Below are 14263 nucleotides of genomic sequence, written 5' to 3' on the forward strand. Positions count from 1 at the left end.
AATCCCAGCACTCAGGAGGCAGAGGCAGGAGATGATGACACTGCCTTCAAGGTCAGCCTGGTCTACATGGATTGCAGACTGGCCAGGGACTGTATATATTAGCAAGAGTGTGCAGAGTGAGTGAGTGAGTGAGTGAGTGAGTGAGTGAGTGAGTGAATTTGGAGACGGTGAAGAAGTTTGGGAACTACTTAGTGGAAGGTGCTGCACCATATTGCACATGGCTTACGCTATAATAATTGGTACTGAAAGCTGACTAAAACGAGGTAGACGCTGGTGGTGCACACCTTTTACCCCAGCGCTAATGATCAAAGCAGCGGAATTGGAGTGAGTTTGAGGCCAGCCTGGTCTACAAAGCAAATTCCAGGACAGCCAGGGCTAGACAGGGAGACACCTTATCTCAAAAATGGCAAATTTATATAATCACATTAATGAAGCAACAAGGTCTAGGGAGGGAGATAAAAAAAAAAAAGTTGAAATGTAGAACTCTCTTCTGGCGTGCACCGTGAATGTGTCCGGCTGTCCGTCTTTCCTCGGGATAACTTGGGTCCCTGCAGGAATATAACGGGAACGGATGAACAAGTGCAGCAAGCCATGCATTCGCTGCAGCAGACCGGCTTCATCAACTACTACGGCATGCAGAGGTTTGGGACCACGGCTGTTCCTACGTACCAGGTCGGAAGGTGTGTGTTCAGTTCTCTAACGTTTTTTCATCTTTTTATTCGGGTTGTGAATTCTTTGTTTTATTTTGTCTCGTTTGTTGAGACATTCTCAATATTTAGACAGAGTAACATAATGTGCATGAGTACCTCACCTCAAGTCCCCTGCACCTTCAGCAGAGCCAGGAGTGAATACACGTGCATCCCTGGGTCTCATGTACAACACACACACTCACAATCATACACACACACTCACACAGACATATGCACTCACACTCACACACTCACTCATATGCACTCACACTCATACAGACACAACACACACTCACACTCATGCACTCACACTCACACAGACACATGCACACACACATATGCACTCACACTCACAGACACATACACACATTCATACACACACGCACGCAGACGCACTCATACACACTCACACTCATATATAATGCACTCACACAGGCACACAGACACAGTTGATAAAAAACGAGACCTAGGGCTGGAGAGGTGGCTCAGTGGTTAAGAGCACCGACTGCTCTTCCAGAGGTCCTGAGTTCAATTCCCAGCAACCACATGGTGGCTCACAACCATCTGTAATGAGATCTGATGCCCTCTTCTGGTGTGCATGAGGACAGCTATAGTGTACTCATATAAATAAAATAACTAAAAAAAAAAAAAAGAGAGAGAGACCTAAATTTAAATTTTTCCTCCCACTATTAAGTCAGTCCAGGGGGTCTCTTAGTTTTGGAGTTTTTATCTTTTCAATTTTCAAGACAGAGTTTCTCTGTTTAGCCCTGGCTGTCCTGGAACTGACCAGGCTGCCGTCCAACTCTGCATGTCTTTGCCTCCCAAGTACTGGGACTAACGGTGTGCGCCACCACACTCTGCTTCTCTGTTACTTTTTAACAGGTGAGTGGACACCAGTGAAAAACAGTAACACAAGGTGTGCACACTGTGATCTCTCTTAGCACATGGGTTGCCATTGATTCATCTTCCGTCTGCCCTTCCTCCACCCTCTCAAGAAAGCCCTAGAAGATAAAATGTGGAATTCAAGAGCTTGGTTCACATCTAGATGATAGGGAAACCCTCCGGGGTAAATTAGAGTGGAAATCTTATCAATAAATGCCTAAGTGTTCAGTGGGGACCCCACTGTCCAGCAGAGGCCTGCTATGGCGTAAAGTAACTGCCCTCCCGGGAGCTGGCACACTGGCGGTACACAGAGTGCAGTCAAGAACATTTGTTCGTGGCTCTGTCTGAGCAGTGAGAGGCAGGGGCTGCGCTTCAGGAGGGCTGCAAGCATGTGCTACTTGGACAGCCGTAAAAACAGTTTTTTCTGGTTCAGTGTTTCAACATCAGGTTATGTTTGCTTAGGGCTCAGTCTGCCATGCGGTGCCTCTTTCGAGCACTGTTGTAAAAGGAGAACTGGAAATATTTCTAGTTTTAGGCCAGACCCAGTGAGTCCGGGACAGGACAGCCCGGGCAGCACGGAATGATCCACGTGCTGATGCAGAGAAGGTCAGGAAGAGCAACCTTTAGGGCTGGAGTGTGGCTGAGCCTGCAGAGTGCATGTGTAGCATACGGGGCCCTAGACGAGACCTCCAGCACCTGGAGAGGGAAAATGCACCACATTCTCAGGAAAAACCCGAGGCATAATGACGACACTGGTCGCTGTGGGACAGAGCATCCGGGGAAGGCTGGTACCAGCCTACTTTTAATATTTTTAATTAACGTAGCAGAAGCAAAACCATGTGACCCTGTAGTTTTGTATCCCGAAGAATATTAGTATGAATAATTGCTCAATAAAGTGTTGTCAGACTTAACCCGGAAACAGAAGTTGCAGTGTTCCCCAACGTCTGCACGAGTTAGTTCAGATTTTCAAATTATTTGTTTCCACAACGTCAGACTATGTCCTAACCCTCAGAGAACTTACTGTTATCAGCGTAGGGTTTCCCAGCATTTAGTGAGACAGAAGATGAATTGTATCCTATATAAAGGCAATATAGGAAAAGCTATGCCGTTGTCCCAAAGGACAACCCTTACCTTTCCTAATGGTTTTTGTTAGTTAAATGTTCTAGTTGGTTTCATGGTTTCATGTGTACGTATTCAGTGGTGTTCTGCATATCCTCTGTCCTCACGCTCGCCCTCTCATCCCGGTCCTCTAACCCCAACCCCTCCCCCCCCACTGCTTCCCCACTCTCATGTGACCTAGGTGTGTCCCTGAGGTTCCCTCGAGTTCTTTACAGAATCCTCGGTGCCTTAACGCTGAAGTAAGGGTGCATGAGCCCCACTCCATTCTATGATGGGGTGTCAATGGGCCCCGTTTTCTGGGGAGCTTGTGTGAATATTCACAGCTGCTGAGTGTTTAAGAATGCAGTCTGTCCTGCTCAGAAGTCGGCTCCCTCCCCGTGCCCACTCCAGCTTATACATTCTTTCCACTCCCTTCCTCTTTGATGCTCAATGGAGGAGATGATACAGATATCCCATATATGACCGGTCATTCAGAAACTGAATCCAGGTGTTCAGCAGAACAGATAAAATAATGTGTCTGTGTGGGTTTTTGTCGAGGTTGTGCATACTGAGTGTGATGCACATGGAGGCCAGAAGGGGGCGGCAGATCCCCTGGAGCTGGAGTTACAGGCAGCTGTGAGCGGTGGAGGTCATGACAGTCTGGTCCTATGCGTGAGAAGCCTTTTATAGTGGGTAGTGTCCACTGGATGTATTATCACTTTGCTGCATACTTTCAAGTTTAATACACTAAGAATTGTGACTCGAGCACGTAAAGTTTATCGTGCAAAGTTAACTAACGTAAATACTGTTTAATTCTAGAGCAATTCTACAGAATTCCTGGACAGAAGTCATGGATTTAATACTGAAACCCCGCTCTGGAGGTGAGAAAGATTTGTATAAAAATAAATCGCATAGAATGCATAGCTAGATATTCATAGCGTCACTTTAAGTGAGAGTAACTGCAGGCTGCTGCTGTTGTAAGCTTTCTGGACCCTCTATATTGAAATGTTTAAAGCTGTTTATTTTCACAGTGTTGCATATTGGATTGAATTTTAAAGTTGCACCCCAGTTTTAGCCCTTTATTCGTGCACGGTTGAGTGTACTTGAAGTAAATTGCTTTCTGTGTGGTTACTTCAAATTCCCTGACGTAGAGGAACTTACATGTATGTCTGCTTTGCTAAAGCGTAGTATAATGAAATACGTGATCTTGGCAAAGTACCTTAAGGATTTTCACAAAGTTGATTAAAGTTTTTCTGGGAAATCTCTTAAGACTACACTGTACAAGAGGGATTTAGCTGGTTTTTATTTTTATTTTTAAAGAAAGCGTGAAACTTGACAGGACAGGGACGAGGGAAGGAGAAGCTTCCTTCGGGGCTTGGTGTTTTCTGGATTAGCTGCTGTAATGATGAATCGTAACTCCGGCTGATGGAAAAGCCAGAGAGAAGCACCCTCGCCGGGGTCCCGTGTTTTTGCTCTTGCGTGACTGTGAGCGTCTTCATTACACAGAAACATGCTCCAGTTTTAGGTTCCCTATGAAGCGCGTTAGGCGATACCCAATTTCTGTTGGAGAGTTTGATCTTGGCTTCTCTCTCCTGCAGCTGAGAAGGGTTACTTGGTGAAATGCAGAGAAGAGTGGGCCAAGACCAAAGACCCAGCCTCTGCCCTCAAAAAGCTACCCGTCAAAAGGTGTGTGGAAGGGCAGCTGCTTCGAGGACTTTCAAAGTATGGACTGAAGAATATAGTCTCTGCGTTTGGCATAGTGAGTGCAATTTGTGGAGTCAGGCCTCAGAGGTGGTCAGTGCTTTTTACACACAATCTTAAAATGATCTCGAAGGAACAGCAAACAAGGATCCTTAGTGGTCTTCAGAGGAATTCACTAGTGTGTGCTTCGCTCTGATCCTGACGGGTGGTGCGCAGATGGGTGTGGGGAATGCTGGCAGTGTTTATTGAGACTGTAGGTGTTACCTGTGGAAAATACCTAATGTAGCCGAGTGGGATTTGAGAGTTCAGACCCCACCCACTGTGCGGTCATTTCTTTTAACACTGGTTTGCCTGCGTGCTCGCGCAGTGCCCAGGCATTTACTTGAGCGCACAGGAGTAGGTCAGGGCAACTGTGAGAGTCCCTTCTTTAGATTTTGTCCCTGAGGGTCAGACTCAGGCTGTCAGGCTTGACTCCGAGTGCCTTTACCCGATGTAAGTTTCTCCGTCATCCTGGCCCGACTGCACAATCATGCCTCTGTCATGTCTTCACTGGAGCTTTGCCCAAGGAAGGGAGTTGGACAGGAAGTAGCTAAGTGGTTGCCAGTGGGCTTTCAAGTATTGGTAAGCCCAGCCCACATGTGTGCGTGATTCAGGACACCTTAAAGTGATTTCCCAGCCCCACATCAGGTCTAAAATGAGAGTTTCTTGTGTTAGAATTACCACGAAATGAGCAAAATGTCTGGGAAAACAGCACTTCAAGTGTTCAGAATTGGTTTTTTTTTTCTGCTTTTCCGTTCTCTGCAGATACCAAGAAACAACCGCTTAATGTACATCCACAGCTACCAGAGTTATGTGTGGAATAGCATGGTGAGCAGGAGAATCGAGCTGTATGGGCTGAAGCCTGTGCCGGGGGACCTCGTGCTCAAAGGAGGTACGACGGGAAGCACTGTGATCAGGACTCGGATGTTAATTAGCATGGTGCTAATTAAGAAAGCGATGTGTAATAATTGGGAGCTAGAAGGGCCGCATGAGGTCAGGCTGCTAGTTTGTGAAAGAATATGTAAGTGTTTTGAATAAGCAGCTAAGTCTGAACTTAAGTATAGCAGAATGATATTGGGCCAGCATTGGCTAAAAGTCTTTACAAACGGTCAGTCTGGGGCTTCTAAGCGTGTCTACTCATGGATGTGTTGGTGTTTCCGAACGCTGTCAGGCAGTTTCTTCAGATGAACGCCAGCCTGGAGCTGACTGCACTGGTGAGCATGATAGAATGAGCCAAAGCGTTCACAGAGGAGAATGCTTGCCCGGCCGTGGTGGCACCCACACCAGGAGGCAGAGGTGGGATCTCCATGAGTTCAAGGCCAGCCTGGTCTACAGAGCTATGACTAGGACAGTCAGGGTTACAGGAGAAGCCCTGTCTTGAAAAGACGAGAAAGAGAAGAGAGGACAGGACAGGAAGGCTAGGATGAATCTAGAGCTTGGCTGGACTATAAAGAGCCCCGGCTATTCTCGGTCCCCAGCACCCACCACCCACATGGTGGCTCACAGCTGTCTGTAACTCCAGTTTCAGGGGACCCAGCACCCTCTTCTGGCCTCCAAGGTCTTGCCCACACATGATGCACAGACATAAATACTGGGAAAACATTCATACACAAAAAGGGAAATAATTTTTTTTTTTAAAAAGAAGTGCTAATATCCTGTCCACGATGAAATATTTACTGAGTGTCACCGTACAGTTTGCTGCATTGCTCTGTCACAGTACTACTGACTACTGGGAAGCATTCTGATTTTATGAGATGTAGCCCCTTGCTCAAGGTCCCTCAATTGATTAAAAAACAAAACAAAACAAAACAAAAAAAAAAAACAGCGCTCTAAGCGTCCCGGGCCTCTGCAGCTGAACACCTGTGCTTTCAATGCACTTGGATGTGTATAATTTTTAGGAACCTGAATTCATGGAAAATGTCTGTTCTTAACCTGTTTACTTGTGGACTTGCAGCCACGGCCACCTATATTGAGGAAGATGACATTAATAACTACTCCATTCACGATGTGGTGATGCCTTTGCCTGGCTTTGATGTCATCTACCCCAAACATAAAAGTAAGTTCCGTATTCGGGCCAAATAATATGATGTGATTGAGTATCCAACAGTATCCAAGATTGAACCAGAGGGGGAAATTCATACTTAGAGCTTTCTATCACGTTTTAATAGAGATTTAGCCTGCAAAAATAGCTGGATATGGTGCCTGATCCCAGCACAGGCTGACAGTTCTCTGAGAATTCAGGGGCTAACCTGGTTTCTAAATTGAACTGCAAGCCAATCAGGGCTATCTAGACAGCCCCTGTCTAGAAATTTAAAAGTTAAAAAGTGTATGTATGTATCTATACATACATATAACACACACACACACACACACACACACACACACACACACACACATAATACATTAAATGTATTAAGTATCTGTTGTGCAGGCCTTCCAGGAAGGAGTATGTTCAGGAGGGAACTTTAAATTAGAGCCCCCCCCCCCACTGCAGTGTCATGGGCCTGTGATCTCCGGTGCTCAGACTAGAAAATGGCTTCATCCTGTCTGTTGGATGCCAGTCTGAGAGGAGAAAATGAAAAGTTAGGATGCTCTACAGTAAGTCCCACTCTCCAGACGTTCTGTCATTACCATCACTTTCGTGGATGCCCTCGGTGGTAGATTCAGGGGCAGAAAAAGAAACAACTCTGGGCCGTTTGGAAGAACTGACCCAACACTTACTCCCAGCCTGTGGACAATGTATTTTTCTGTCACAGGGCCAGAATTCTGCCCACTAACGTTACATCCTTGACATTTTGTAGCGATTAGGACTGAAGGGTAGTGGCTGATGGGATGCCTCTAGCCAGGTGGTTGAGTAAGTCCTCCATGTGGCTCTGCCTCCAGTGCCTGTACTGACTGACTTTCTGAGGAGAAGGCAGTGGACAGGAGCGAGAGGATGAGGAAGGTAGGGAAGGACTGCCTGCTTCTCTTAGAAGCGACCGAGGAGAGGGTATAAAATGCTCTCGGCTGCCATGAGGATCCATTGATTCTGCCTGTTCCTGGGGTGTTTGTTACCTTTTTCTGTCTGATGCAGGCTGAACACAAGTAAGGCTTCTCTGGTCCTAGGGGCTTCCTTGCTCTGTCTCTGAAGGCCCCCTCCCTCCTGTTTGCCACGTGACTGACCTCCATGCCCAACTCGAATATCTTGGTTTTCTCTCTTCCTGTTCTCCTCCTCCTCCCTCTGGATGGCTGCTGAGAGCCACAGCTTGTCTTTGGGGTTCTGTGAAGTTCTGATTTGGCTCATGCTTTTCAGAAGAGTGAGGGAGCCTTTGCTTTCGCCAAGACCCTCCTGGCACAGACAGCATAGAGATAGGGAAGGTGCCTGTGAGAGGCCTTGGCTTACTTGATGATTATAGCTAGTGAGGAGTCCCGGGCTACCTGTATGCTAGAGACAGAGAACCAGAGAAGCCATTGGTCTGTCCAGTCAGCGCCTTCAGGTACAAGAACCTAGGGTCTGCTGGTACAAGCTGTGAAGTCTGGGGGCAAGAGAAAAATAGTGTCTGAGGTCTGGAAAACAGGAGCTCACCAGCCTTTCTTCTGCCTTTCTGCTCTGTTCAGGGCATGTCCACAGGAGAAAAGAACCGGGTGACATGCTAATCATTGAGGGAAGTGGACAGGAACACAAGCAAGGACACATGCAGGAGCTGGAGGGATGCTGCTTACAGGATTGCTTCCTATGACCTGCTCAGCTTCCTTACTTAGACAAGCCAGGACCCAGTCCAGGGGTCACCACCCACGGTGGGCTAGACCTTCCTACATTAACCAGCAGTCAGGAAAGACACACCACAGACTCCCACAGGCCAGTTTGATGGAAACAATTCCCTTCTCCCAGGTGACAATAGCTGGTGTCAAGTTAACAAAACTAATGGATACTCCAGGTGTCCATTAGAGTACACCAATGTACACCAAGTGTCCATTAGTCAGGCTTGATTCCCTGAGCCAGCTGTCACAACAGAGAAAAAGTCCGTTCCTCCTTCTTCTTTCTTATTCCTCTCAGTACCGGGAACTTGGCTGGCTCTAATAAGAAAGAAAATTTGAAGAACTCTTGACAAAGCCATTCACGAAACCCTGTAGTCACGGGCGGGACATACCCTACTAGATGTAGTTGAGCTTTTGGATCTGTAACATGGGCACGGCTAGCACCCGGAAGTCTTCTTGCCTTGTCAGTGTACTTGCAGCATTTTGATAGCTAACTTGAATAAAGAAATGACTGACGGTATTCCTAAATCTTGCCATACTTGTATGATGAGGTTCATGTTAGTAATAGAGAAAGTGAGAGTCACAGAAGCCAGGGAATGGAGTCAGGCCCAGCAGTCAGATCTTCAGGCCTTTACCTTAGCACGGGGGAGCTGAGGCAAGAAGGTTCATTAGAGGCTCCTGAGCTACATGGCAGTATCCTAGAGCCGTGGCCCAGGAGTCAAGGGAGTCTGTTAGTCTTCACAGACAGTTGAAGTTCAGTTCTCAGCACCCACACTGAGTGGTACACATTTACCTGCAACTTAGGCCCCAGGGGATCCAGTGCCTTCCATAGGCATCCACATGAACGACGTATATATGCATACATACAGATATGCAAGCTTTTGCATAAACAAAAGTGAAAAATGTTTTTAAATCATGAAAACAAATTCAGTTTGATGGTAGCTTAGAAAAACTTAAGGGCCTAGAAGGCTGTGTGTGGTGACTCACACCTTTAATCCTAACACTGAAGAAGTCTAGGCAGGAGGATCACTGAGTTGGAGGCCAGCCTGCCCATGTAAGTTAGAGACCAACTAGGGATACATAGTGAGACCTTGTCTCCGAAAAAGAAAAACTACTAAGGGCCAGCAAGATGGGTAAAGGCATTTGCTGTATGAAAATTTGGTAACTGTGTTCAGTTTCTAGAACACATGTGAATCAAGGAAAGGCCCTCCACATGTGCCCTATGCCCATGTACAGAACCGTCTCTCTCTTACACACACACACACACAAACACACACACGCACTCACACACACACTCTCTCTCTTTCTCTCTCTCTCTCTCTCTCTCTCTCTCTGAGCTAGGCCTGCTCTACAGAGCTAGTTCCAGGACAGCCAAGACTACGCAGGGAAGCCATCTCTCGAACGATTAAAGAAATAATATGTGGGGCTGGAGAGATGGCTCAGCAGTTAGGAGCACTGACCGCTCTTCCAGAGGTCCTGAGTTCAAATCCCAGCAGCCACATGGTGGCTCACAACCATCTGTAATGGGATCCAATGCCCTCTTCTGGTGTCTGAAGACATCAACAGTGTTTTCGCATACATAAAATAAATAAATCTTTAAAAGAAAAAATTTGGGGGAAAAAAAAGGAGTCAGGTGTTACTGTTGAATCCTCTTGGTCTGGGTCAGACAAAACCAAAAATGTCAAAGGAGAGACAGTTGAAGGAGCCAGAGTCAAAGGAAAGGCCCGACAGTTCCAGAAGTGTGGTCACATGTGGAGCACAGCTAATCTACCATGTTCCAGACAAGCCAAGGGAGCACGCAGGAAAACAAGCCTGTTTGCAATAGAAGGGACCTTCTAATATGTTCTCATGGAAGGGATTATTAGAAAACTCTCCTGGGGGCTGAGGTGACCAGGCCTGGGTCTCCTATTTTTTTTTTCTTTTTTTTTTTTTTCTTTTTTTTTTCGGAGCTGGGGACCAAACCCAGGGCCTTGCGCTTGCTAGGCAAGCGCTCTACCACTGAGCTAAATCCCCAACCCCTGGGTCTCCTATTTTTAAACATTTCGAGTCATTGTATAAATTGTACTGAGGAAGTCCATGTGAAGAGGCCTTTTGAAGTTGGCGTGGGAACTTTATGCCTCAGTCCCTGTGACTGATTACATACATAAAACCACAGGGTGGCTGAAGTAAAGTGGGAGGTACCTTCGGCTTGGTCACTGTGTCACTAGAGTTAACCAACTTTGTTATCGGTATTTCTGGTAGCATTAGTTAAATGCTCGTTGAGGGTCACCTGCTGACAGGCTGCGTTCCAATGAACTGTTTGTGTTTATATTAGTTAGCGAGGCCTACAGGGAAATGCTTGCCGCAGACAACCTTGATATTGACAACATGAGACACACGATTCGAGATTACTCCTTATCGGGGGCCTACCGAAAGATCATCATCCGACCTCAGAGCGTCAGCTGGTGAGTGAGAACTGAAGCAGAGCTGGGGCCTTCTTTAGGATTGTGTGTGTGTGTGTCTTTCTTTGGTCAGAACCTAGCATATAAGGCTCCATAGTGGTCACCTGTACTTATTACCATGGTAACCACTGCCACTTGCCTGTACTTGTTACCGTGGTAACCACTGCCACCTGTCTTTGTTTTTCAAGTGTTCAACCAATTAGAGTTGGCTACAATCATATAGTGAAAGTTGCTTCTCTTACATGTTGGAATCCCTGACTTACTGAAGAGATACACAGAAAATGAACTTTCTTGCCTTTCTCTGTTAAACTTCCATTTGCCTCTGTAGCTAGAGAGATGGCTCAGCAGTTAAGAGCACTGGCTGCTCCTCCAGAGGACCCAGGTTCAATTCCCAGCACCCACGTGGCAGCTCACAATGGTCTGTAACTCCAGACCTCCTTGGGCACTGCACACCTGGTGCACAGACACACAGGCAAGCAAAACCTTCATACATACAAAATAAAATGAGAATAAAAAAACATTTTAAAAGATACCTTTGATATTTATATTATTTCCTCATGTGTCTTAACTTTAAAATGAAGTCCTGAACTAGTTGCCCATTTCCAGGAGTTTCTCTTTCCCGCTTTCTTTTCCTTTCCGGGTTGTGGCCGTGAAGTAGGCAGAGTCGGAGGTTACCATCCACACTCTGGAGAGCGGTCCCTCTCAGGAGAAGGTGGTGGCATGGCGCCCACGGTGGAGGAGATGCAAATGTCACCTTTACTTCCACCTTGCCCACACAGAGTGACGCCTACCATGCTAGGGATTGCAGTCCACATCCTTCCCACTGCCTGATGCCATTTGCGTTCTACGATAAGGCAGTGGTGAAGTGTTGTTACTTACCATAGTCCTCCCATAGTCCTGTCTGTTCCTGGGGAGGCCTGCCAGGCAGCTTGTGTGTTTTCCTTGCTCAGCAAATGGGGATAGCAAGACCTGCGCCCCTTCTGATGCCCATTCACGCTCACCTTTCTGTGTTTTGAAGGGAAGTGGTTGCATACGATGATCCCAAAATTCCACTTTTCAACACGGATGTGGACAACCTCGAGGGGAAACCACCACCAGTCTTTGCTTCTGGTAAATCAGTACAACTCGAAGTGTTTTCTTGTGGGTCTTCACGTGTCAGAGGATGATTTGGGGGGTTGGTTCTCTTCACCCTTTGGGTCCCAGGGATCAAATTCAAGTCACCAGGCTTAGTGGCAGGTGCTTCTACTTGGAGGGCCACTTTGCCAGCCCCGCCTGCCCTGTTTATCAGGGTTCCTGAGTAAATCACCACACCCCCGCTGGTCCACACACTCCTGTGTTCTCATTTTGTGGTCTCATTCTCTCTGAGGACCTGAGGAGTGGAATCTTAAAGAAACAGGCATAGCTTGGGGTGGGGGGTGGGGGTGACGTTTGGTCAGCCTGCAGCTACGCGATCCGCCTTTGACTGCGCTCTGTTTCTCTCCTGGCAGAAGGCAGATACAGGGCTCTGAAGATGGACTTCTCTCTTCCTCCCTCTACTTACGCCACCATGGCCATTCGAGAAGTGCTCAAAATGGACACCAGCATCAAGAACCAGACCCAGCTAAACACGAGCTGGCTGCGATGAGCAGTGGGTCTGAGTAGTGGGTCGCTCAGAGAGCGGATGGACGGATAGACAGATGCAGACCTGCTTCCGACCTGTTCTGTTCTTTTTATGTGCTGACTCATGTTTGGGATATGAATCTTTTATAGTAAAGAATTATTTGTATTTTGTAAAGTTTGTATCAGCTTAAATACTTTGCAATATTTGTACACATGTACAAATCCTGAGGATCCTAGTTATAGCTCAGAAAATTAAAATTGGTCAGAATATCCCTTAGGTGCTTAAATTCTAGGACAGTTTCAGCTTTGTGGCTTTATAAGAATAAATGGGGGGTTGGGGATTTAGCTCAGTGGTAGAGCACTTGCCTAGCAAGTGCAAGGCCCTGGGTTCGGTCCCCAGCTATGAAAAAAAGAAAAAAAAAAGAATAAAGGGGGACTTTGGTTTAAAGTTGCAGTTTTAGGTTTTGCTGTGCACCTGGAGTACAAACAATTTTATGTTTGTGGTGGGGTTATTCAGTGGTTCATGTCAGAGCTGATGCAGCAGACAAATCTGGACTGGATTAGTACTGCACACTTAACACGCAGTACTCATGTTGGTTTCAATGATAGCAAAACGTCCACAGGCTCAGGTAAGCGTTTATATACAGCTTGGCTCCCAGTGCCTTTCTGGGTAGTCTGTCAGCATCTTTCAAGGGGAGCGGTGCCCTTGATAGAAGTCTGTAGCTTTTATTGGGTGCAGTCTGATTTTACTGATTTTACTGTAGGTGCCTTTTACTTTCAGAACCCTTTCCACTGGACTCAAAAGTACATAGTGACCATGGAGAAACTCTGGAAAGCTGAGAAGGGCTCCTGCTTTCATCTGCAGCTGCTTAAGAATCTCCATCACGGTCACTGCAGAAATCCCTCCTCCAAAAGGATGCAAATGCCTTTCTGGAGTTGTGGAACATGACTCTAGCCAGTTTTATTTTCTATCATTTCTAAAAGCAAATGTAATAAATATTTTTAAGAACTCCTTTCTACTAACTATGTAAATAAATAAATGTTCTAAAACTGAGTGCATGTAAAAATCTTGTCGCTGGCTAAAGGGCAGCAAGGTGCTCGCCAAGTGGGCAGTCTTCAGATGCGGCATAGCAGTGTCTCCTTTGGGTATGGGGTGTGAGACTCATACACAGTGTCCACTGGGGTGGCTGATTCATGGCCAGGATTCCAGGTCGTCCCTCCCACAGGGTTGCTCCCTGGCCTCCTCTGTGCTTTCTGGAGTGAAGGAAAGGCCTGGAGTGAGAGAACAGCCATCAAAGCACAAGTGAGAACCAATAGTGCATTTGTCTTCCCTGCTCTCCTCACACTGGCCACGCTGCTGAGGCAGCAAAGGAGTGACTGGCCCTTCCGGCCGACTCACACCTCTAGGGACCCCAAACGTAAGTGCCCATATTTGCCGCAGCCCAGATTCAAGTAGTATGCAAACAAAAAGTGTTTTATTCTGCAGAAGTCCAGCACACTGGGGTCTGCCATCTACAAAGAGAGATCCCCAAGAGAGCTCACAGGACCAATTTAAAGTACCTGAGGGGAATTCTGGGGCAGGTGACTTTCATCTTGCTCCATCTCTAGGAATATTCCATAACCATTGCTGGGGCCTAGGGGCATGGAGTCTGTTGCTCTGGAAGTCTGGAAACTGTTCTGACCTCAGACGAGGTGAAAGGGCAGCGTCTGAGGCCTGGACTTGCCTAGTTCTTCGAAACAGATTTAGGCCTCGTCTCCTGAACGGCCAGTTTGAAGCCTGTCATGGAGTTAGCCTAGCTTTCTCAAAGCAAGAAGGTAAATAAACTCAAAGTAGCTTCAGGAAATCCTGAAGTCTCAGACAAGCTGAGCTGTGAAGAAGACTCTTGAGGCCAGACCAGCTCCCTGGAAGAAGCAGAAGCCATCTGGGCTGCATGGAAGAGATGTAGAGTGAGGCATCTGGGAAGGACACTCTCCGGCCTGCTGAGCTGCCTGCGGGCTGTGCAGTGTTCCCAGGTCTGTGGGTTGTCACCTGTGCTAAGGCGAGCTTTGCTGATGCAGCTGTCATTGAGTCATTTC

At 46.9% G+C, this 14263-nt stretch overlaps 1 protein-coding gene across 5 annotated transcripts in view; it reads left to right on the plus strand.

The window, feature by feature from the left end:
- The window catches only part of Pus7 (pseudouridine synthase 7), a 41944-nt gene extending 28703 nt beyond the window's left edge, over window positions 1–13241 (plus strand). For 2 of the 5 annotated variants that reach the window (XR_015685354.1, XR_015685355.1), the window contains 8 exons: window positions 555–680; window positions 3489–3550; window positions 4268–4355; window positions 5175–5301; window positions 6364–6465; window positions 10462–10591; window positions 11607–11698; window positions 12076–13241. Coding sequence is in view for 3 of the 5 variants with exons in the window: in XM_087656372.1 (XP_087512498.1) it covers window positions 555–680; window positions 3489–3550; window positions 4268–4428; window positions 5175–5301; window positions 6364–6465; window positions 10462–10591; window positions 11607–11698; window positions 12076–12212 (937 nt within the window). In the remaining 2 variants the exon portion in view is untranslated. 5 annotated transcript variants of the gene reach the window in all.
- Window positions 13242–14263: the final 1022 nt, after the last annotated feature.

This window comes from Rattus norvegicus, chromosome 4, assembly GCF_021556685.1.
Source record: "Rattus norvegicus strain SHRSP/BbbUtx chromosome 4, alternate assembly SHRSP_T2T, whole genome shotgun sequence".
In the NCBI taxonomy this organism is placed as follows: Eukaryota; Metazoa; Chordata; class Mammalia; order Rodentia; family Muridae; genus Rattus; species Rattus norvegicus.